A 25,525-nucleotide genomic window follows, 5' to 3' on the forward strand; every position below is an offset into this window, starting at 1 on the left:
ATGAGAATGCTAGGTATAGCAGCCTGCCTGTAATCTCAGCACTCTGGAGGCAGAGATGGGTGAATCCAGCTGTGGCCCTCTGGCTGGCTGGATAGTTAAACTAGCAGAATTGGTGAGCTCTGGGTTAATGAAGACCCTGTTTCAACAAATAAGGAGGAGGGTAAGTGAGGAAGGCACCTCTGACCACCACCTACACACTCACACAAATATGAACATATATACACGAGTGCAACACACACACACACCCCACATAAAAACATGTTGGCCAAGTTGTCCACAAACTCCTGGACTCAAGCAATCCTTTTGTCTTGGTCTCCTGGGTAGGTGGGATCAGGGAGTGTACAATTGTGTCCGTCTTAATTAATTCATCTGTCTCATGGGCCCCGATTCCTAGGCCCTTCAGATCTGTTCTCAACAACATTTTTTATGGGCCCATGCCAGAATACTTCTAGAATCTTTAGTTTCTCCTTCTCTCACATTAGGAAAAGCTGATTTGAAGGTATGTCCCCAAGGTAGGTCAGGGAGTTTATGGGGAAGGTCAATGGGCCACCTGCCAGGGGCCTGATCAGGCTGATGCTATCTGGGTTAATTAGAACCTACCTCTTTGCCTTGTGGTTTCAGACACCCAATTTTGTCAACAAACAAGATTGGATCTGGTTTGTGAGCAGGTTCCCATTAACCAAGCTCCTAACACTGTAAGTATGCAACCAGCGTGCCTTACATTTGTCGACAGAGAAGGAACTAGAAACTTTACATTGTGGTGGAATCTCCCCATATGCAAGTGGTTTGGGAAGCCCCATCGGAATCAGAAGGTTGCTTCATGGGCAAGAAATCAGAATAAAGGAAGTTAAATACATCACTTACTTTCTGAATAGCTTGAGGCTGATTCATTAATTTCCACAACTCATGGCCTTCCTAACCTTGCTGGCCATGATGCCTCCTGAGAGGTTCACTTTGTGAAATTGTTAATGCAATCAGTTAAATTTTACTCTGAGCAGAAATCCATTTTCTTTCTTTAAAGTGATTTTGTCCCCTCTCCCTATCCCTTTGTGTCTCCCCTCTTTCCTTTTCTTTTTTTGTTCCTTTATCTCTTTTTGTTTACTGGTAATTCCCAGAGAACGATCATTAGTCAATTTTCTGTTGCTAATAACACAAGATCACAAGCTAGATAAGTTATAAAAAGAGATTTTTTTTTTTTTTTTTTTTGAGGTAGGGTTTCACTCTAGCCCAGTTTGACCTGGAATTCATTATGTAGTCTTAGGGTGGCCTCGAACTCACAGCTATTCTCCTACCTCTGCCTCCTAAATTCTGGGGTTAAAGGTATGTGCCATCATGCCCAGCAAGAAAAGAGATTAAAATATTTTTTTATTATTAACAACTTCCATAATTATAGAAAATAAACCATGATAATTCCCTCCCTCTCACTTTTCCCTTCACAACTCCACTCTCCATCATATCCGCTCCCCCTGAGATTTTTGTTTGTTTGTTTGAGGAAGGGTCTCATCTAAAGCAGGCTGACCTGGAATTCACTATGTAGTCTCAGAGTCGCCTTGAATTCACAGCAATCCTCCTACCTCTGCCTCCCAAGTGCTGGGATTAAAGGCATGTACCACCATGTCTGGCTATCCCCCTAAAAAATTTTTTTTAAAGTTTGTGTGTGTGTGGAGGGGAGCTAGGGAGATGGCTCAATGGTTAAAGAAATTTGTTTGCAGCTGGGCATGGTGGCACATGTCTTTAATCCCAATACTTGGGAGGTAGAGGTAGGAGAATTGCTGTGAGTTCAAGGCCACTTTGAGACTGCATAGTGAATTTCAAGTCAGCTTGAGCTAGTGTGAGACCCTACCTCAAAAACAAGCAAACCAAAAAAATTGTTTCTAATCCTTGTTCCAGCCACCACCATTCATTTGCAGTGGCAACAGACCCTGGCCTGTCCACATACACACAAATAAAATCAATAAACAGAAAATAGAAAAATAAAGATATCTTTAAAAAAATGTGTGTGTGTGAGTATGCACAAGCTATGGTGTGCATGTAGAGGTCAGAGGACAACTTTCATGTTGCCTCTCACCTTCCACCTCCTTTGCTTCAAAGTTTCTTGTTTAAGGACAAGATTTCTTTACTGTGTTTGCCAGGAGCTGCTGGGATTGTCTCATGTCTCTGCCCTCTGTCTCACCTTCAGAGTGCTGGACTACAGAGGCCCATCAGTATTATTATTATTGTTTAAATTTTATTTTTATTTATTTATTTATTAGAGATGGTGGGGGGGAGAGAGAGATAGAGTGAGAATGGATGCACCAGGGCCTCTAGCCACCTCAAATGAACTCCAGATGCATGCGCCACCATGTGCATCTGGCTTATGTAGGACCTGGAGAATCAAACCTGGGTCCTCAGGCTTTGTAGGCAAGTTCCTTAACTGCTAAGCCATCTCTCCAGCCCATCACTACTATTTTTTTAAGATTTTTATTCATTTGTTTGTTTGAGAGAGAGAGAGGAAGAGGGAGGCAAATAGAGAATGGGTGTACCAGGGTCTCTAGCCATTGCAAACAAACTCCAGATGCATGTGCCACCTTGTGCATCTGGGGTACTGGGGAATAGAACTTGGGTCCTTAGGCTTTGTATGCAAGTGCCTTAACCACTGAACAACCTCTCCAGCCCCATCAGTATTTTTTGTATGAGGTCTAATGATATGACTCAGGTACTCAAGCTTGAGCAGTGTCTGCTTTATCCTTTGAGGCAATACCCTAGCCCTGAGAAAAAAGAATTTTTTCAGCTGGGCATGGTGGCTCGTGCCTATAATCCTAGCACTTGGGAGACAGAGGCAGGAGGACCTCAGCAAATTTGATATTAGCTTGGTCTCAAACAATCAAACCGACAAAATAGATTTATTTTGGCTCACAGTTTTGGTGAAAGGTGAGGGGCCACATTTGGTTGAAGTGATGGGTACTATCTGAAACCCTGCACAGCCTCACAAGGATTCGAATTTGTGACTCTGGCCTCCTTATAAAGCCATCAGTATCCAAACATGAAGCCCCTACCCCTGAGGATTTACCAAATCTTGATTTCCTTCCAAAAGCAATGTATTTGGATTTAGTTTCTACTCCCTCTTTTTGTTGTTGTTGTTGTTCAAGGTAGGGTCTCATTCTAGTTCAGGCTGACCTGGAATTCATTATGTAGTCTCAGGGTGGCCTCGAACTCTCGGGGATCCTCGTACCTCTGCCTCCCGAGTGCTGGGATTAATGGCGTGCCCCACCATGCCCGGTTTACTCCCTCTTTTTTTTTTTTTTAATATTTTTTAATGAGTTCTTTAAATATATATTTATTTACTTGAGAGGGACAGTGGGAGAGAATGGGCACGTCAGGACCTCTAGCCACTGTGAACGAGTTCCAGATGCATGTGCCCCTTTGTGCAACTGGCTTATGTGGGTCGAGTCAAACCAGTATCCTCTGGCTTTGCAGGCAAATGCCTAAACTGCTAAACCATCTCTCCAGTCCCTTAAATATATATTTTATGTTTCATTTATTTATTTGCAATCAGTCAAGAGATAGAAGACAGAATGAATGGATATACCAGGATCTCTAGCCATTGCAAATGAACTCCACGTCCATGTGTTACTTTGTGCATCTAGCTTTACATGAGGAAACGAACTCTGGTCGTTAGGCTTTGCAGACATGCACCTTAACTGCCCAGTTTCAACTCTTAATATCTCACATGTGACTAAAAGTTCAAACCAGGATTTTCAGAGGGGACAAACCATAATGCTATCCCAATATCACTTTTCGAAGGGAATGCATGGACTAAGGGGTAGAGACATGATGTGCAATATTGGGTCAATTACTCACAGCTGTCCCATACTGTTTCTACAAACTTCACTTCCAGTTTTCTCTTTTTTTAAATTTTTTATTTTTTTTAAATTTATTTATTTGAGAGCGACAGACACAGAGAGAAAGACAGATAGAGGGAGAGAGAGAGAATGGGCGCTCCAGGGCTTCCAGCCTCTGCAAACGAACTCCAGACGCGTGCGCCCCCTTGTGCATCTGGCTAACATGGGACCTGGGGAACCGAGCCTCGAACTGGGGTACTTAGGCTTCACAGGCAAGCGCTTAACCGCTAAGCCATCTCTCCAGCCCACTTCCAGTTTTCTCTTGACACTGTAAGCAAACTTTATTGTTTGTACCCTCCCTCCAAACTGGTGATTAAACTCAGGGTATCCAGCATGGTAGGCAAGCACTCTACCAATGAGCTATATGCCCTGCCATACTGTTTACTTCTTGTTGCAGAAGAAACCTTATTTTTCAACAATTATAGAGAAGTGCTGTCCGAATGTGGCTGTTAAATTAACTCAAGTAAAATAAAAATTTTAGTTTTTTCATCAAAATAGCTATATTTCAAATATTCAACACCACACATGGCTAGTGGCAACATCGGACAGTACAAACACAGGACATTCATCAATGTAGAAAATTCCATCAGAGGGCTGGAGAGATGGCTTAGTGGTTAAGCGCTTGCCTGTGAAGCCTAAGGACCCCGGTTCAAGGCTCGGTTCCCCAGGTCCCATGTTAGCCAGATGCACAAGGGGGCGCACGCGTCTGGAGTTCGTTTGCAGAGGCTGGAAGCCCTGGCGCGCCCATTCTCTCTCTCTCCCTCTATCTGTCTTTCTCTCTGTGTCTGTCGCTCTCAAATAAATAAATAAAAATTAAAAAAAAGAAAAAGAAAATTCCATCAGAGCTTGGTGTGGTGACCCACACCTTTAATCCCAGCACTTGGGAGGCAGAGGTGGGAGGATTACCGTGAGTTCCAAGCCACCCTGAGACTATTCCAGGTCAGCCTGGAGTAGAGTAAAACCCTACTTCGAAAAACAAAAATTCCACTAGTTAGATATGTCTACTTCAACAAATCTAATATTTTATATTCTATGCAAAATGCAGAAAAGTGGGGTGTTTATTTAATTGCTTTTGTTTTTGGTTTGAAGACTAATGCAAAGTAAATTGGGCATTTATTTATTTGGTTTTTTGAAAACTGTATTTTTTTCTTTTGAAATGATTCTTTTTAAAATACTTTTATTTATTTATTTGAGAGAGAGAGAAGCAGAGAGAGAGAGAGAGAGAGAGAGACACACAGAATGGGCACGCCAGGGCCTCCAGCCACTGCAAATGAACTCCAGATGCATGCGCCACCTTGTGCATCTGGCTTACATGGGTCCTGGGGAATCGAACCTGGGTCCTTTGACTTTGCAGGCAAGTGCTTTAGCCACTAAGCAATCTCCCCAGCCCTGTTTTTTGAGAGAGAGAGAGAGAGAGAGAATGGGTATGTCAAGGCCTCTAGCCACTGCAAACGAATTCCAGATGCATGCACCACCATGCGTATCTAGCTTAGGTGGGACGTGGAGAATCAAACGGGGATCCTTAGGCTTCACAGGCAAATGCCTTAACCACTAAGCCACCTCCCCAGCCCTTCTTCTTTCCAATTAGTCTCTTCTTTATTTTGATGTCATCATCTTTTCCTCTTATTATGAAGGTCTTGTGTAGGTAGTGTCCGGCACTGTGAAGTCATGGATATATAAGGCCATTTTGTGTCTGGAAGATATCATTATAAGCAGTCCTACCCTTCGTTTGGCTCTTACATTCTTCCCACTACCTCTTCCACAATGGATCCTGAGGGTTGGAAGGTGTGATAGAGATGTCTTTGTGCTGAACACTCCTCTGTCACTTCTCAGCACTATGATGCCTTTTGAGTCATCCAGAGGACACCACCATCTGAACAGAGAAGCTTCTGTAACCAAAATGAGAGTAGCATTAATACGTTGATATGAACATTAAGTGCTTACCAGGAAGTTTGGTGATCATAATATATAAAAATTCTTTAAAATTTTTTAACTTTATTTTTATGTATTTATTTGAGAGAGAGAGAAAGAGGCAGAGAGACGGAGAGAGAGAATGGGTGAGCCAGGGCCACCAGCCACTGCAAACGAACTCCAGATGCGTGCACCCCCTTGTGCATCTGGCTTATGTGGGTCCTGGTGAAATCATACCAAGGTCCTTTGACTTTGCAGGCAAGCGCCTTAACTGCTAAGCCATCTCTCCAGCCCATAAAAATTCTTAAAAGAAAGACTCTGGGGCTGGAGAGATGACTCAATGGTTAGGGCATTTGCCTGCAAAGCCTAACGACCTGGGTTAGATTCCCCAGAACCCATGTAAAGCCAGATGTGCTATGCGGTTCACGTGTATGGAGTTCCTTTGCAGTGGCTAGAGGTCCTGGCAGGCTCATTCTCATTCTCTCTCTTCTCTTTCTTTCTAGTTGCAAATAAGTAAATTAAAAAAGGGCTCTGTTAGTTGAAGACTAATTAATCCCATAATGTAAAACAAAGCATAGATGTAAAAAATTATAGTAAACATTTCAGAGAAACCTTGGATACCAGTTTTCTCATTGAATAAGTAGGGATTAAATGGCCTAGACCTGGGAGGCTGCACCATCAAAGTATGAGGTCGAGGTCCACTCCCCAGCAGGCATGTAAATGACAGGTGGAAATAGTGGCTCCTATAATTCCGGTGCTTGGGAAGCAGAGATAGGAGACACTGGGGCAAGCTGGCAAGCTGGACTAGCCAAATTAGCAGCAAGCTGTGGGTTCAAGTGAGAGACCCTGATCAATAAATAAGATGGAAAGCAATTGAGAAAGACACCTGATATCAATATCTGGCATGCGTGTACGCACATAAACACACATACATAGAATGTGTTTATTTTGAAGTATTACTGTGAGGGTTAGAGACTAATAAAAACATTAATTATTAACTAATTAACAATGTTTATTTCCTTCCAAGAAACACATTTGCAGCTTATCCTGCATATCACAAGAAACACATTTGTAGCTTATCCTGGATATCACTGGAAATAAAATGTCTTCTGAGAATTTCAAACATTGTGTGATAATACAGTAAGGGAGATAGAATCTTTTAGTGATTTTTGCATCATATAACAAACTTTATATCCTCTTTTCTTTTCGGTGTGTGTTGTGTGCAGTGACTGTATGTATGTCTGGGTGCACGTATGCCACAGGGCATGTGTGAAGGCCAGAGGACAACCTCAGGACATCAGTCCTTGCCTTCCTTGTTTGAGACACTCTCTCGTTGGTCGCTGTGAATGTCAGATTAACTAGCCCTTGAGCTTTGGGATTCCCTTGATTCTCCCGCCCATTGCTGGGGTGTGCTGGGATTATGGTTTATGTATCACTTGGATCTGACTTCACCTGGTTTGTGGAGATCTGAATTCCTGCCATTAGGCTTGTTCTGTAAGTGCTTTTAAGCCCTAGGCCTCATATAAAACAAACAAACAAACATTTTTATTTATTTGAGACAGAGAGAAAGAGGCAGATAGAGTGAGTATGGGTAAACCAGGGACTCATCAGAGGCATCTTGCTTTAGGTGGGTGCTGGCCGTCAGGCTTTGCAAACAAGTGTCTTTAACCACCGAGCCATCTCTCTCTGTTTTATTTCATTTTATTTCCTGAGGTAGGGTCTCGCTTTAGCCCAGGCTGACCTGGAATTCACTAGGTAGTCTCAGGGTGGCCTTAAACTCACAATATTCCTTCACCTCTGCCTCTTGAGTGCTGGGATTAAAGATGTGCACCATAATACCTAGGTAACATTTTATTTTATTTTATTTTATTTTATTTTATTTTATTTTATTTTATTTTATTTTATTTTATTTTATTTTATTTTATTTTAGAGAGAGGGAGAGTGAGAGAATTGGCAGGCTAGAGCTTCTAGCTACTGCAATCGAATTCCAGATGAGTATGCCATCTTGTGCGCATGTGCGACCTTGTGTGCTTGTATCACCTTGTGCATCTGGCTTATGTGGGATTTAGAGAGTCAAACATGGATCCTTAGGCTCTGTAGGCAAGTGCCTTAACCTCTAAACCATCTCTCCAGCTCACATTTTAATTTTTTATTCATTGTTTCTTAAGCTTCAGGTTGCAGTGTATTAGTAGTGGACAGAAATACAAATAAACAAAATAGAAAAAAAAAAATTAAGAAAGCAGTTCCCAACCCATGAGTTTCAATATTTGTTCTTTTTTCCTCATTTGAATCAGGACTTGCCACTTATTTCAATTCACACCAAGGAGTGAGGAAATGAAGAACAGGAAATTCTGTTGGTATTGGTCACATGCAAATGGTTCAAAATCCTGTGCTGTCACTGAGGAGGGACACGTTTTGCAGGTGACTTACCCCAGCCTCTGCTTCCTGTTACTTTGAGTGACTTTCTAGCATGTATCAAAGGGGAATATATGACCCACTTTGAGCTCCTTAGACTCCAGTACTACTAATTAGGCACCTCTTGATTTGCATGTCACAATATTATTAATGGCTCCTCATTTTTTTGGGGGGGGAGTTTAAGGTAGGGTCTCACTCTAGCCCAGGTTGACTTGGAATTCATTATGTAGTCAGTATCACCATGTCCAGCTATGCCTCATTTTTTTTTTTTTTTTACAAAGAGTTAGATTTGCACTTTGCCAAGTTTATTTCACCTATGAAATCCCTAAAATTGACAACAAAATTCTTTGATGTAGCTGTTAAACTAATTTTAGATTTCTTTAAAAAAATTAAACAATGAAAAATTAAACATCCCCAACACAACTTTTCTCTTTTCTACTTGTCTTTTTTTTCTTGTTATTCCTTTTTTGTCTTCCTCCTTTCTCACTTTTATAAAGTTTAAATTAAGATCTGAACTACCTAGTGAATTCCAGATTAACCTGGACTAGTGAGACCCTACCTTGAAAATCCAAAAGTATGCTGTGACAGTACTGAGGGAGAGGAGGTCAAATTTTTATTTATTAATCCCAGCACTCAGGAGGCAGAGGTAGGAGGATCATCGTGAGTTTGAGGCCACCCTGAGATTACAGAGTGAATTCCAGGTGAGCCTAGGCTAGAGCCAGACCCTACCTTGAAAAAAAAAAGAAAAAAAGAAAGAAAAAATCGGGCTGGAGAGATGACTTAGTGGTTAAGTGCTTGCCCCTGAAGCATAAGGACCGGGGTCCGAGGTTCCATTCCCCAGGACTCACTTTACCCAGATGCACAAGGGGGCACACACATCTGGAGTTCATTTGCAGTGGCTGGAGGCCCTGGTGTGCCCATTCTCTCTTTTGTCTGTCTGATGCTCTCAAATAAATAAAAATTTAAAAAAAATCTATCTAACTATATACTTAAGCAACCCCTCTCCTCCCTCCCGAGGTAGGGTCTCCTAGCCCAGGCTGACCTGGAATTCACTCCGTATTCTCAGTGTGGCCTCGAACTCATGGCTATCCTCTACCTCTGCCTCCTGAGTGCTGGGATTAAAGGCGTGCGCCACCATGCCTGGCCCTTTTTGTCTTTTTTTAAGGCATGAAACTAGGAGTTGAGATTGTGTTGCTCCAATATTGAGTTGGGAGGTAAGAGGAAAAAGCCATCCAGGGAAGAAAGGCCAGTGCGTCCCACTGCCCAGGAGGGTGGTGTTCACCAGGGCAGATAGTAAGGGAAAACAGTGCTGAGAAGAAGTTAGAGCATTATTAGCACCATCCCATCAAACACAGAAATGCATGAAAAGCTACAGACAAAATAATGAGATGGAAAGGAAATGGTTGAGATTCTTTTGTAAAGCTGATGGACCTTTGAGCACTTGATTTGCAGATAAAATGAATCTTTCAAACCAACTGATACCAATGTTCTTGAGGATGAACGAAGAGGCAGAAAGACATCTGTCTACAAAGGACTGGACTTTCTTTTGGAAAAGAGCAGCAGGTATTAAAAGACCACATATCAATTAACATTTGACTTTTCTTTCCCCTTCATCATAAAAATAAAAATGTTTTATGCTGTATTTTCAGTTATCCTTTCTTAATTTCATGTTATTATTAACATAAGTAGATCATTACTAATAGATGGGTAAACAGAGACAAAATGAAAGCAGATTGCAGGGCACAACTGGCTTTCAAATTTGTAGCCTCTAGATTCTTAAGTTTCTGTATTTGTCAGACAGTCACAAGACCTGAAGAACAGAGTTTAAGATATCTAGTACCCACTACCTTGAATCTTCTCTGCACTTCTACCATGTTCAGTTTTATGTGGTGCTGGAGAGGGAACCAGGGCTTTATGCAAGCTAGGCAAGCACTGTGCCAACTGAGCTACATCCTTAGTGCTAATTTTATACTGCACATTTTACGGACAATGCCTAAGTAGACCTGCAAAAGTGTGGCTCAGAAAGAGCCTTCCCACCGAATCAGAGCTGTGGCAATGGACTCTGCTTAGTTTGCTTGTGGTCACCAAGACCTTGAGAATTCAAGGGCAAAGTCAATTTTATTTTGTATTTTTTTAAATTTTTATTAACATTTTCCATGATTATAAACAAAATCCCATGGTAATTCCCTCCCCCCCCCCCCCCCACTTTCCCCTTTGAAATTCCATTCTCCATCATATTACCTCCCCATCTCAATCATTGTTCTTTTTGGTTTTTTGAGGTAGGGTCTCACTCTAGCGAATTCACTGTGTAGTCTCAGGGTGGCCTCAAACTCACGGCAATCCACCTACCTCTGCCTCCCAAGTGCTGGGATTAAAGGTGTGTGCCACCATGCCGGGCTTATTTGTTATTTTCGAAGAATGGAGAAAGTGCCCTAAAGGTTTGATTGGTTCTACCCCATTGCTGTCCCTATTTTTCAAACCATTATACATAAACTCACAGACACAAAAGATCCTTTCGTCAAAAACAGATTCCCGGGAAATCCAAACCAAGAACAAGGAAAGAGCACTTATTTGCCTTCTCCAAAGTCTATTTACTGTCTAGTTAATATGGATTTAGTTTTTTTTTTTTGGACATGCTAGCAAGTAATTACTTTTATGGCCAACGACTGCTAAACATTTATCATTAATTGCAAGCTCAGAATCTCTCTCCTTTTAAAATCAGTCATCTTGGTTTCCAAAAATTGTTTCTTCTGGCTAGACTCTACAGAGCCAGGTGCAGCGAGGTGACCGGGTGCTAAGTGTCAGGATTGTCCTGTCTTTCACCTCAGCTCTTCAGCCAGGCCTTCAGAATATTCTCTCAGTTAGACAATCTATTCCCCCAGAGTCGCAGATGCTATTCTCCCCACACTGGCTCTGCACAGAACATCATTATCTTTGCTGAGCTTCTGTCTCTATGGCAATAACAGATGGGAAGTGCTGTGGAATTATTCATGTTCAGAAAAGCAGGCAGTCAAGGCGGGGAAGGTGGGGGGGGGGATGGGAGAGGGGCACGACCTGGGAGCACGGGGATGGGGGCTTAGCGACGCGAGGCTCATGAGCCTTCTGGTAGGCCTGTTGGGAAAGAGGGGAGGAAAAAAAATACAGGAGCTGGACTCCAGTTGGACCTAAATACGAGCAACCTCGAAGCAGAAAGGCAAGGAGTAACTGGGCGAAAAGGAGGGGGGTGGAGATGACGGCAATCCTCAGGGCTACCCGCCGCACTATTTCAGTTCCTGATACAGCGGTGGGGTGGAAAGAAGGGGATTTCTTGATATTTCGAAATATGACGGAGCAGCTAGCTAGGCAGAGCTGACTGTTGGCACTGGCCATCCCGGGGACCCACGCAGGGAGCCCCCACTCCACACGTCCCAGGTGGCAGTCCCAAACTCTCGTCCTCACTGTTCTTCCCTTGTGTCACCTCTTTTGAAAAAAAAAAAAATTAATAAATAAAAGCCCAGAGGACCCAAGCCAAACCCGTTCTGTCTCTCTTGCAGACTTAGAACATGTCATATATGGCCTTCTCTTGGGGATCGGGAGGGCAGCCTGGAGGGATGGCGAGCAGGGCAGCCCGCACTCGGTGTCCCCAGAACTTTGGCCTGTCCTCCCGCCGGGCCGGATGGCAGTCAGCCGCGGAGGGGGAGGAAGGCGTCGGGGTGGAGGCCCTCAGAGCGAGGCGGGGCGGGGCGCAGCGCCGGCAGCTGGCAGGGCGGCCGGGGACGAGGGGCCAGGCGGTGGGAGGCCCCGCGAGGCGGGGACGTCTGCTGCAGCGGCTGCGGCTGCGGCGGCGGCGGCGGCGGGCGCGAGGGCGCTGCGGGGCGGCCGCCACCCGGCTACCTCCGGGGCGGGGCGGGGCCCCCGGGCAGCTGCGGCCGCGGGTGGAGGAGGAGGGGAGGGTGCCCGAGCGTGACCTCGCCCCGCCGGCTGCTGGGGTCGCGCCCAGTGCACCCCGCGGCCGCCCTGCCCCTTCCCCCCTCCCTCCCTCCCTCCCAGTCGCGCGGAGGCCGAGCATCCAGGGCGCCCCCGGGTCTGGGCCCGTCACCACGGAGCGGCGGGTGGGGCGGAGGCGGGCCCCAGACAGCCGGCTGGGCGACTCGAGGAAGGAAGGAAGGAGGGAGGGAGGGCGGGCGGCGGCGGCGGCGAGGTGGGGGTGGGGCGGGGAGGGAACATCCTGTCTGCGCCGGGTGCACCGCAGACAGCGCCGCGCGCCAGCCGCCCAGACGACGCGCGGGGGGCCAGCCGCGCCGGGCGCGCGCCCTGGGCTGGCGGGGCGGGGGCGGGGCGAGGAGGGAGGCCGGCGTGCGCGAGGACGCGCGCGCGCTCTCCGCCGCACGGGGCCGCGCCATGCCCCGCAGGAGCCGCGGGAGGCCGGGCGGCGCGCGCGCGTGCCCGTGCCCGAGGCTGCGCCGCGCGCCGGGCGCCGCTGGCTCCGTTCCCGTCGCCCCTCCTCCCCGCCGCCCTCGCTCTCCCCCCCGGGCGGCCGGAGACGGCGGCGGCGGCGTCTGCGGGAAGCCGTGTGTCTCCGCAGTGACGTGGGCGGGCCGAGGCTCGGTGACGTCAGAGGGCTGTGTGTAGCGATGTGTGTGGGGTTCGGAGCGGCGCCGGCACAGCCGAAGGGAGCGGGCGAGCGGCGGCGGCAACGGCGGCGACGGCGGCGGCGGGCGCAGGTGCGGCCCCGGGTTCGGGACGAGGACGCGGAGGGGGAGGGACGGGGCGGGACGGGGAAGGGGGCACCCCGATCGCGGCCACCGGGGAGTTCACAAAGCTTCACCCGGAGGCCGGAGTCGGGGGGTCCTCGGGATGCGCGGGTCTCGGGGGGGGGGGGCGGTCGCGATGCCGTGGGGGGGGCGCGCGGCGTGGGTGTCCCTTTGCTGTGCCCCCTGCCTCGCTGACCCCCCGCCGAGGCGAGTCCCTGGGAAAGGACAGCAATGCACTTGACCGGAGCCTCCGGGACCCGGGACGCTAAGACGCCCGTCACCATCCCCACTCTTCCCCCTCCCCCGCCCGCCCGTCCGTCCGTCGGTCGGTCCGTCCGGGTGCGCTCGACGGGGCGGGGATGCCCTGGGCTGGAGCTGCGGCTGGCATCCGGGCTGGCTGCCCGACATGTCCGCGGCCCCTCGGGGTGGGCGGGCGGGCGGGCGGAGGAGTAGTCCGGGGGGGCCGCTGAGGTCACCCCCAGAACTTCCCGGGGGCGGGCTGCGTGGGGGATTTCCACCGTCGTTTCCCCCTCCCCGCGCAATGGGGCGGTGTGGGGAGGGCACTTGGGGTTATCCCGGCTGGCTCCGGTGTGGGGGTTGGGGGACACCTCCCTCTACTTCCCTCTACCCCCTTTCACACCTCTCCAGACGTCCCGAGTCAGCCCGGGGCAAGGCAGCCCGACCCGCTTGGCAGTCGAGATGGGTGGGTGGCTTGTCGTGGGCGGAGGGTCGGGCTGGAGGGGCGTCCCCGCTCTAGGTCATGCCTCCTTGCCCTCTCCCTGGGCTTGCGCTAGCTTAGCTGAGGTGTCCCTGGGGTGGCGAAAGTCTGTACATGGCTAGCTAGGTGGCTTTCGTCCGTAAACCTTCTTGGGTTTGTTGTAAGGTAAATCACTGGGAGTTTGGGAAGAAAAAAAATTTCTTTTTTTCTTCTGTTTATTGGATTTCTTTTGGGTTGCCTCTCAGGAAGGAAGTGGAAGAGAATCTCTTCTTTTTCCCTCTGCCTCCATTTGCATTCTTTGTGAGGTCTGTCTGCCTTGTGCTTTTTGTCCCGGATTAGTCTTGCTCAAGGATGGAGATTTCCAGGCATGAAGTCTTATGGCCTTTGGATTCCATTAAGCAAATTCGCTAACCTTGTGCAGGGAAAGTTTTTTTTTTTTTTTTTTTTTTTTTTGCCTACATTTCAGAACGGAAGTATTCCCTGGCCAAACGAATTAATACACTTGAAATTGTTACTTAGTTACATATGGTAGGTATGCTAACATATGTCTTCTAGTTCTTTTGGTTTTTTTTTTTTAAATCAGATGATGAAATAGTAGATTATTTTTTAATTAAAAGTGTTATAGCCAAGGCAACCTCTGACACTAGGTTTTAGATGAGAGGATATGTAAGTTTCTTCATATTCTGAATTTGAGTAGCCTTCCCTCTTTTGAGGAACATTATTCCCATTTCCCAACTTCCACATTAGTTCCCATGTAGATGGTGTTTCTTCGTTAACTTGGGTTAGATTTTAAAAAATCACTCATGTGTCACCTTTGGTAAAGTGAACTCGGTTTAAGATTAAGAAACTGGTTTCAAACTGACCCTTTGGCCTCTGGAGCAAATTCAAATGTAACTCTCCCTACCCGTTTCTCTTCTTCCAGATCAATTAAAAGAAGAATGAGCTGTAATCCCTGAAGATAACTGGGCAGCTTTTCATTTAGTATCATTTTTTAATTATAGATGTTCAAGTGGAGTCAAGCTCTTGCTGGTGTGGAGATTTATACAAGTCTTCAGTTTGTCAGCACAAACAAGAGGCATCATTTTTAGTGATATTCCCTCCTTCTACTTTTTTGGTGTCCTTGGCATAAATTAAATTTGGTTGCATCATTTTGTGTTTGGGTCTAGGTTTTATGACACAGTGATGGCATAAACTTTCCACATGCTTTGCTTAAAAAATTACGACAAAACCAACCAAATTCAACTGTTGCACTGACTGAACTTTGGGCATCTTGACTTGAGACATTGATAACCTTATTTTAATAAGTATATTTGAAGAACTCAAGAAAAGAGCTTCCTCAGAAGTGTGTGCTTATATATTCCCTTTATTATTGGAAGCAAAATGAGGAATTTTATAGCGTTTACAGTGATATCCTAAAGCATAAGCAGAACCAAAATAGTTGCAAAATCTATTAAAATTTACCTTTGGAAATTTAAAATTTTCCTATGAGTAAGTCAGTCATAAGTATTTGTATGCATTACTCTTCTTTTCCAATAAGCAACTGAATAAAAAAATGCAAATCTCAGACTTAATTATTTAACCCAGTATCATAGTAATGGAAAACCTACAGACCAGTTTCTCCTTGGTTAAGGGCTCAGATAAAAAACTGAATGGGATGGGAGAGGATGGCAGCCCTCCGGTGAAAAAAATGATGACTGACATTCACACAAATGGAAAAATGCCAACCAAGGTGCCCACCGTGAAGAAGGAGCACCTGGATGACTATGGAGAAGCACCCATGGAGACTGATGGCGAGCCTGCCAAGAGAAGCTGTACTTCCGTGCCTGAACCTTTGAATTTAAATCCCAGTTTGAAACACACTTTGGCACAATTTCATTTAAGTAGTCAGAGCTCTTTGGGTGGACCGGCAGCATTTTCTGCTCGGTATTCCCAAGAAAGCATGTCACCTACTGTTTTTCTGCCTCTTCCATCTCCTCAGGTCCTTCCTGGTCCGCTGCTCATCCCTTCCGATAGCTCCACAGAGCTCACCCAGACTATATTGGAAGGGGAATCTATTTCTTGTTTTCAGGTCGGAGGAGAAAAGAGACTCTGTTTGCCCCAAGTCTTAAATTCTGTTCTCCGAGAATTTTCACTTCAGCAAATAAATACAGTGTGTGATGAGTTATACATATATTGTTCAAGGTGTACTTCAGATCAGCTTCATATCTTAAAGGTACTGGGAATACTTCCGTTCAATGCTCCATCCTGTGGGCTGATCACATTAACCGATGCACAAAGACTATGTAATGCTTTATTGCGGCCACGAACTTTTCCGCAAAATGGTAGCCTCCTCCCTGCTAAAAACTCTTTGGCCCAGTTAAAGGAAACTGGCAGTGCCTTTGAAGTGGAACACGAATGTTTGGGCAAATGTCAGGGTCTGTTTGCACCTCAGTTTTATGTTCAGCCTGATGCTCCCTGCATTCAGTGTCTGGAGTGCTGTGGTATGTTTGCACCCCAGACATTTGTGATGCATTCCCACAGATCACCTGACAAAAGAACTTGCCACTGGGGCTTTGAGTCAGCCAAGTGGCACTGTTACCTTCACGTGAACCAAAAATACTTAGGAACACCTGAAGAAAAGAAACTGAAGATCATTTTAGAAGAAATGAAGGAGAAGTTTAACATGAGAAATGGAAAGAGAACCCAATCCAAGGCAAGTTTTATTTTATTTTATTTTTTAAACTTTTTATTTATTTGAGAGCAAGTGAGAAAGAGAGAGGTGGGGAGGGCGAGAGAATGGGTATGCTGGGGACTCCAGCCACTGTAGACAAACTCCAGACATGTGTGCCCTTTTGTGCATCTGGCTTACGAGGGTCCTGGGGAATCGAACCTGAGTCCTTTGGCTTTGCACGCAAAGGCCTAACCACCAAGCTATCTCTCCACCCAAGGCAAGTTTTTTGAAGTAGCAGATTAAATGGTCATTTTTACTTAAGTTCTGCATCTAGAGTGTAATGTGTTCAGAAACTTCACTGCTCATGTAACCAATACTGATAAATGTCAGGTTTGTATTGCAAATTTTAGTCCATAATATATTCCGTATATTTTCTCATTTGAGCTTCTAAATGCCCTTGTGAAAGAAATAGGGTTATTCCCTATTTTACAGATAAAGAGAACAAGTGGCTTTTCTGAAGTTGTAGGAGTTGGGGCTTCTTTTTGTAATTTTTTTTTTCACACATCCTGCTTCTTGACTGAATCTGTTGTTTTCCTAGGACTAGGAGACAATTTACACGTTGGGGTTGTGTTATCTCTATTTGCAAATGCTATAATGGCCATCTAAAGCTACCCTGGTAGTGGGCTGGTGCAAAACATTTTTCAAAGGAATACCTATGATTTCTGACATTTCTGTGCTTTGATATTGAGGTTTGATCAATATTGGAAACAAATTAAGACATTTATCTGAGTACTTTGGCTGTAATAACCAAGACTTTTTTTTAAAACAAAGAATTAATGCTTTTGAAAAATTGTGACAAAGCCAGAATAAAATTTATTTTAGGTTAATTGCACATTAGTATTTATAAGGAACCACCAGCAGAAAGATCTTAAATGTTCTTTTTACTGCATTATCTGGTAAGATAAGGTAATATTTTTATTTTAATTAAGTTATTGTTTGCCTGGGTAAAAGACAAGATTTGAATGTATAAGTACTTAGTTTGATGTGGTTATTTTCTATATTTTCTTGCTTGATTTTAAATTATGTATCATACCTAATCTTATTTAAAATGTATCAAGCTCTTTTTACATGTTTTTCATGTATAATTTTATTTCTTACAACAAAAGTTTGGCCCATGTCTTAATAACTTAAGTTTTTCCACTATTTTTTTCTTTGAAATACCACTGTTTCTATTTTACAGAAGAAAAGAAGTTTATTAAATGAGTAAAAGTTACGTGCACCAAAGTTAGGGTTGAGACTAGGATTTAAGATTAGGTGTCCTGTGCTCTTAAGGTTTTGAGGGAGAACCTTGAGAGTAATACAGTTTTCCCTAGTGGTTTGCTGTCTGAAGCTCAATGGTTAGTTAATTTTAGACTCCTTAGGGTGGTTTGCTGTTTGCTGCTTTCCCAAAGGTTAGTGCTTGAAATTCCTTGCCAGTGGCTATTAGATAAGTTTGTATTCTTCAGGCACAGTTACTAACTGGTTTTAAAGCAGGATTGTCTCCAAGCCAGTACTTCACTGTGTGAAACTTGCTTGCAGCTGTATTTGTGCATTGCTAAATTCATGCTTAGAGGTGACTTATACTGTTTAAGATGAGGGTAACCCTTTTGATACTTCCGAAAAGCCTTGCAGTACCCAAGCAGTACCCTTGCAGGTAAATAGGTGGCCACGTTGATTGCCAGATACTCTTGCTTAAATTTTCATCTCACTTGACAAGCATTTTTAAATCAGCCACCTTGTCTATATATTTCTGTGCTGAGTTTGGGTGAAAAACCATCTATCAGCCATAGGATAAATAGGATGAATTGACAGAAATTGAATGGGATGAGAATTGGCTAAAATTTAAACCATCACCTGGGATGTAGTCCTTTATTGTTCCAGAACTTATCAATACATTATTGATTTGGGGAGCTTCTCCCTCATATCTCTTTGTTATTTTACCATAACCTCCAAGCCATCTTTCTAGCTCCCTCTTTGTTATTTTAATTTTTGTGCAGAATTTTCTGAAATCTTCATATTTCAGTGTTGCTTCCAATTTTTTTGTGAATTGAAGGAATTTAAGAAAAATTTCAGTCAGCTGTTTTAGAAAAAAATAGTTTACATTTAACATTTAATGCTAGTCACTGCACAGTTTTGAAGTTTATTCCTCCAGACATAGTGAGATACTTTCTAAAGGTTTGTGAGGAACAAAAGTTAGAATATGTCCTCCTCCCATTCCCTGTTGTGTAACTGGTGACTGGTAGAAGAGCTGAATGAAAGTCTTCTGACTAGAAGTCTAGAAAATTCCCCTAAACCAAGTGTAGTAGTAGAAGCTGCTTTCAGAGGAGAATTAACTTTCCCTTAACCTCTCTTCATATGCTGCTTAAATTCTTTATTGACCTGCATTTTAAATGGGGAAAGGGCTATGATTCTTGGTTGAGAAATGGTATTTTATTATGTTCTGCGAGTGAGCAAGCTGGTAGTTAGATAAAATCAACGAAGAAGCTCATTAAAAACATTAAACCAGGTTTATTTATTTATTTTCGGTTTTGTGAGGTAGGGTTTCACTCTAGTCCAGGCTGACAAGGAATATGTAGTCTCATGCTGGCCTCGAACTCATGGCAATCCTCCTACCTCTGCCTCCCAAGTGCTGGCATTAAATTGGCGTGCCAGTACACCTGGCTTTGTTTAATTTTTTTTAAAGAACTATGCTGAATGTATTAACTTGCTGTATAAAGGAAATTATGTTTAGTATGAATGATTTGATGTTTATATGGCTTGTATAGTCAAAATTTTGGTTTTTAGATTAAAATGAAAAACCTGACATTCAGTATGTAATTTTGGGGAATATACTAACTCAGTTATTTTTTTGTTATCATTTTTGGCAATGCTATGAATTAAACCTAGGGCCTTGTGAGTCTAGCACTTTACTACTGTGCTACATTTTCTTTCTTTTTTTTTTTTTGGTTTTTGAGATGGGGGTAGGGTCTCACTCTAGTTCAGGCTGACCTGGAATTCACTATGTAGTCTCAGGCTGACCTTGAACTCACAGCGATCCTCCTACTTCTGCCTCCTCAGTGCTGGGATTAAAGGTGTGTGCCACCACGCCCGGCTTCTGTGCTATGTTTTCAAACCCAATAACTTAATTACTATTTTTAAAATATGTTATTTTTGTTTGTTTATTTGAGAGAAAGAGACAGAATGGGCACACCAGCACCTCCAGCAGCTGCAAATGAACTCCAGACAAATGTGTCACCTCATGCATCTGGCTTATGTAGGTCCTAGGGAATTGAACCTGGGTCCTTTGGCTTTGCAGACAAGTGCCATAACTGCTAAGCCAGCCCTCCAGGCCCTAATTATTTTAAATAATAGAAATTATATTAATAATGATACTTATTTGCTTAGTATAGTTAATTTGCATAGTTGCTATATGTAGATGTGAGAAAGGTCTATTTTTAGTGAAAAAATTATTTATTTTAATATTTTTATTTATTTATTTGAGAGAGAGAGAGAGAGAGAATGGGCGCATCAGGGCTTCCAGCCTCTGCTAATGAACTCCAGATGTGTGTACTCCCTTGTGCATCTGGCTTACATGGGTCCTGGGGAATTGAACCTGTGTCTTTTGGCTTTGCAGCCAAGTTCCTTAGTCACTAAGTCATCTCTCCAGCTCAAAAAGTTTAATTTTTGTAGAATGATATATTTTGGGCCCTTTCTTACTCAAGTCATAAGAAATATACATGATTCCAGCAGGGTGTGGTGGTACATGCCAGGAATCCCAGCATGTGGGAGGCAGAAGTAGGATCACTGAGTTCGAGGCCACCCTGAGACTACATAGTGAATTCCTGGTCAGCCTGAGCTAGAGTGAGACCCTACATTGGAAAACAAACAAACAAAATCCCAGAAGAAATATACATGATTTTAGACCTGCCTAGGTATCACTGCACAGTGTTAATTTCAGACTGTCCAATGGGAATTTTTTGTGCTTTTCATTAGAAAAAAATGGCTAATGTGGGCTAAGAGATGGCTTAGCAGTTATGTGCTTGCCTATGAAGCCTAAGGACCCCAGTTCAAGGTTCGATTCCCTAGGACCCATGTTAGGCAGATGCACAAGGGGGCACACACATCTGGAGTTGGAGTTCTTTTGAAGTGGCTGGAGGCCCTGGCGTGCCCATTCTCTCCTCTCTCTCCCTCTCCCTCTCCCTCTCCCTCTTTCTGTGTCACTTTCAAATAAATAAAAAAAAAATGGCTAATGTGTTTCAGAGTGCACAAATCTGTGCAGGCTATTTTTCTAGTATTTTTTTTTTCATTTCTTTAGTGGATATTCAGGCAAACCAGTTATACTTATATCAGTTATACTTAAATTTATATCAGTTATACTTCTGTCTATGGAAAAAAGTTTGCTAAGCAAGCTGATGATTGGTAAATAAAATTTGAAGGGTAATGTTTATTTAAGATTATTTTCAAGCAGATTGGAAGAGGCCTTTTATAGTTGATAGGAAAATTATAGGTAGTTTTTCACTGTTAAAATCTCCTTCACTTTTATAATCTCTTTCACTGTAGCCAGGTGTGGCACACGCCTTTAATCCCAGCATTTGGGAGGCAGAGGTAGGAGGATCGCTGTAAGTTCAAGGCTACCCTGAGACGACATAGTGAATTCCAGGTCATCCTGAGTGAGTCCCTACCTTGAAAAACCAAAAACCCAAAAATCCCTCCTACCCTAATCCAGAGATGACATATGTATTAAAATTTTGATTTTTAAAAAGTTTTTTTTTTTGTTTGTTTATTTATTTATTTGAGAGTGACAGACAGAGAAGGAGGCAGATAGAGAGAATGGGTCTGCCTCCAGTCACTGCAAACGGACTCCAGATGCGTGCACCCCCATGTGCATCTGGCTATTATGGATCCAGGGGAATTGAGCCTTGAACCAGGGTCCTTAGGCTTCACAGGCAAGCACTTTAACCACTAAGCCATCTCTCCAACCCTAAAGTTTTAATTTTTAACATGCAGACTGCTTTACTCTTAAGGGAGTAAAATAGTGTAATTTTGCTTTATACCTAAGGAAATAGACCTTTCTTGGTTCTCTGTGGCACAGGTAGATGTCCTAAAGATTATCAACTCAGATACAGCTCTGCTAGAGTACTCTTTGCAGGCCTGAGGTCCTGGTGTGATTCTCAGGATGTTTCTTTTCCGCTGAAAGAATGTTAATCATTTCATTACCTTTAGTTTTGCATTTCATTTCTGCAGAAGTCATTGGGATAATGAGATAAGCAAATACACTAGAGAGAATAGCCAAGGTGGGACAGTGCCAGTAATAATTGTGGTAGATTTCATTAATATTTTGTCTCAGGAGTACATTTTGTATTTTATGATTGGTGCACATTTTGATCAAGTAGAGAGAAGGTCAAAGTCAGATGAAGTGTTTGTCCTCTTATGAGAGATGACTGCATATTGTGTAAATTCTTGGAAATGTCTCCATGAGTTTGGCGACTAAACTGCTTTTCTCCCCTTGACTCTAGTTTAGTGTCAGAGGTACTCAAGGAAAATATCTTCTTGTAAATATGGATACTTTATTTTATTTTGTTTAGTTTTTAAAAATTTATTTATTTGAGAGCGACAAACAGAAGTAGGCAGATAGAGACAGATAGAGAGAATGGGCATGCCACTTTCATCATTAAAAAATGGAATTGTTAACATTTTTTTAAGACATGATTAAAAAAAAACCTTATTGATTCTTTTGGTCTGAGTTTCTCTTTTTTTTTTTGAGGTAGGGTCTTACTCTAGCCCAGGTTGACCTGGATTTACTATGTAGTCTCAGGATGGCCTTGAACTCATAGTGATCCTCCTGCCTCTGCCACCCCCTACGTCACTGCTGGGATTAAAGGTGTGCGCCACCATGCCCGGCTCTGAGTTTCTTTAAAAAAATTTTTTTTTTTTGTTTATTTTTACTTATTTGAAAGTGACAGAGAGAAAAAGAGGCAAATAGAGAGAAAATGGGCACACCAGGACCTCCAGCCACTGCAGACAAGCTCCAGACACGAGCGCCCCCTTGTGCATCTGGCTAACATGGGTCCTGGGGAATCAAGCCTTGAACTGGGGTCCCTAGGCTTCACAGGCAAGCACTTAACCGCTAAGCCATCTCTCCAGCCCTCTTGAGTTCCTTTTTAAGGTAGTTTTTCATTACGTACACCTTCTTATCTGGGGTTGCTCACATGGAGAGATGAGCTCTATAGAAATGAGTGTTCAAATGTTGGAAAGGCATTTTTTTCTTGTCTTGAGAACCTGGTTGAGAATGGTCATGAAGTCAGTTGGTCACTAGCATTTAAACAACACTATATAGAATAAAATAGAGAATATTACATATAGTAAGATTAATCTCCATTTTGGTAGTGACAAGTCATTTGAAGGCCAGAATTACGGACTATGATTTTATCAAAGCGTATACTCCAAAATAAGATTGAAACACAGCAGGACATGGTGGCGCACACCTTTAATCCCAGCACTGAGGAGCCACAGGTAGGAGAATTGCCATGAGTTTGAGGCTGGCCTGGGACTGCAGAGTTGAGTTTCAGGTCAGCCTGGGCTAGAGTGAGACCTTACCTTGGTAGGGAGAACCCCAAAAATGATTGAAAAATAAAGCTAGAGATTTTGACAAAGATTTAAGTGGAAATTTGTTTGTGACATTGAGATCATCACTTAATTGTTTGGGAATATAGCTCAGTGATAGAATGCTTGCCTATTGTGCACAGGCTCTGGGTTTGCCAGTGCCTGGGCAATAAAAAAGCAGCACAGTCATATTTTTTATACTATTTATGAATTGAACACTAAAGAATCACAGTATAAAATTTTTTGCTTTGAAAAGTGTAAGGATTAATAGGGGTTTTAATCAGCTCCTTAAAGTTACAAAGGGAGAGTGGGATTACCAACTTTATGTGAAGGATTTAAGATTATAGTTGCATATTTACTTTAAGAACTTGAGCCTTTGCTTTTCCCGCGAGCTTTTTTAAGTGCTTCAAACCTGCAAGGTAGGTGGTGAGTCTGATCATGAGTCTGTGGGAGCAGCAGGCATTGCAGTGTTCCTAAAGATCCACCCTTGCAAAGAATGCAGATCTGCTGTCTTACTTCGCATTTGCTTGATAATTCTTGTGATTACAATGAAGTAAGGCCTAAGACCAAGTTTAGCTGTTTGCTATCTTGTAACACAATTCCATTTGAGTTGTTGAGACACTCATTCACTACATTCTGGACGTATTGAGGAAACTTGATAATGGTCAGAGGAATTAGGTTTCCTTCAGGAAGAGTTGTTGGCAGCTGTTGGGTAGGGTGTGTTATTGACCTCTTGGATGTCTTAGTGTTGTTCATGGTGAAAAGACCCTGGCAGAGGTATTCGCTTTGTACCAAAGAAGTGTTTCTTAGTTTTGTATCCAGTAGTCTCTTTGGTAAGAATAATTTATGTTAGGCTAATACAAGTATGTCCTATGTGAGCATTCCATCCAGACTGTTCAAATTTACTAACCTGCTTGCCGTCTTTGAATACAAAAAAAAAAAAAATCATTATTTATAGCACTTTTTTGGGGGGGGGCTTGAGGTAGGGTTCCTCTCACTCTAGCCCAGATGACCTGGAATTCACTATGTAGCCTTAGGGTGGCTTTGAACTCCTGGTGATCCTCCTACCTCTGCCTCCTGAGTGCTGGGATTAAAGGCGTGTGCAGCCATGCCTGGCTTACTTAAATTGTAGTAATAATTTTGAAAATAACTTTAAAACTGGTTTAATTCAGATTTTTTTCCATAGGGAATTTGCAAGTTTCATCAGTATTTTGAGGCATTATCTCATTTTTTGTCAGTTCATGAATGTTTGTCATTAGGAGTTAAAAGACCATAAGATGAATTTGGTGTTGTGATTAAAAACCAGAGTACTGGGCTGGAGAAATGGCTTTGCGGTTAAGTGCTTGCCTGTGAAGCCTAAGGACCCTGGTTCGAGGCTCGGTTCCCCAGGTCCCACGTTAGCCCGATGCACAAGGGGGCGCACGCGTCTGGAGTTCGTTTGCAGAGGCTGGAAGCCCTGGCGCGCCCATTCTGTCTCTCTCCCTCTATCTCTCTTTCTCTCTGTGTCTGTCGCTCAAATAAATAAATAAATAAAAATAAACAAAATTAAAAAAAAAAACAGAGTACTAGCTAAAAGCAAAGTTTACTGTTGAGCATCAGTCTAGAACTTGTAAAATTATTTTTAGTACAATTTGGAATATTTGTATATGAATAGTTTTGAGTGGGTAGAATTTTGAATTTAAAAAGGGTTAAGAATTGTTTTTAATGAATCAAGCTCTCTAACATCACCAAAATCCAATAGTTACTTATTAGGATAAGTTTATCAAAGGGTTATATGTATAAAATACTATAGTCAAGATGCAGAAATTTAGAGAAATGTTTGTAAAATATTTCCCAAATTTTACTTATTTAAAATTAACTTAGAGCTGGAGGGGTGGTTTAGTAGTGTAAGGCACTTGCCTGAAAAGCCAAAGGACCCAGGTTTGATTTCCCAGGACCCAGTAAACCACGTGCATAAGGTGGAGCATGCATCTCTAGAGTTCCTTTGCAGTTGCTAGCGGCCTTGGTGTACCCATTCTCTTTCTTTCTCTATCTCTGTGTCAAATAAATAAATAAATAAGTAAGTAAATTTATTTTATTTTATTTTATTGTTTTGGTTTTTCAAGGTAGGGTCTCACTGTAGCCCAGGCTGACTTGGAATTCATTATGTAGTCTCAGCATGGCCTTGAATTCATGGTGGTCCTCTTACCTCTGCCTCCCGAGTGCTGGATTAAAGATGTATGCTACCACAGCTAGCTAAATAAAATATTTTAAAAAATTAACTTAATATACGTTTTGGGATATAAATTTTGCTTTCATAACTCTTATTGGTGGTTATTAGAAACAGGCCCTTTAGATTGAAACAATATATCTGAAATTTTGCTTATGTATGTGAAATGAGCCTGCCATCTGTTCACTTTGAGAGAGGTAATGGTTGGGAAGATGAGCAGTAAATAAGACTCAAACTTAAATGATGTACTCCTTGCCTTTGCCAAGTAATTTAATAATGTATTTGAATGTTTAGGTCCACAAAGGGATAAATTGTCTCCATGTTAAATGGTAAGATAAAGGCCAGAGATACTCATATTTTGCAAGCTAATTTGTCTCTCTGTTCAGT

General features: G+C 43.2%; 1 protein-coding gene across 3 annotated transcripts in view; it reads left to right on the top strand.

Annotated features, from left to right (window-relative positions):
- The first annotated feature begins 12,805 nt into the window (after window positions 1-12,805).
- Window positions 12,806-25,525, top strand: part of Skil (SKI like proto-oncogene) — a 34,116-nt gene continuing 21,396 nt past the window's right edge. Inside the window, exons 1-2 of one of the 3 annotated variants that reach the window (XM_004652355.2) lie at window positions 12,806-12,910; window positions 14,581-16,350. In XM_004652355.2, the coding sequence (XP_004652412.2) occupies window positions 15,253-16,350 (1,098 nt within the window). In that variant the 5' untranslated portion in view covers window positions 12,806-12,910; window positions 14,581-15,252. Of the gene's footprint in view, window positions 12,911-14,548; window positions 16,351-25,525 lie in introns of those variants that run through there. The other 2 variants (XM_045161496.1, XM_004652354.2) reach the window with 2 other exon arrangements.

Source organism: Jaculus jaculus, chromosome 11 (genome assembly GCF_020740685.1).
Source record: "Jaculus jaculus isolate mJacJac1 chromosome 11, mJacJac1.mat.Y.cur, whole genome shotgun sequence".
In the NCBI taxonomy this organism is placed as follows: domain Eukaryota; kingdom Metazoa; phylum Chordata; class Mammalia; order Rodentia; family Dipodidae; genus Jaculus; species Jaculus jaculus.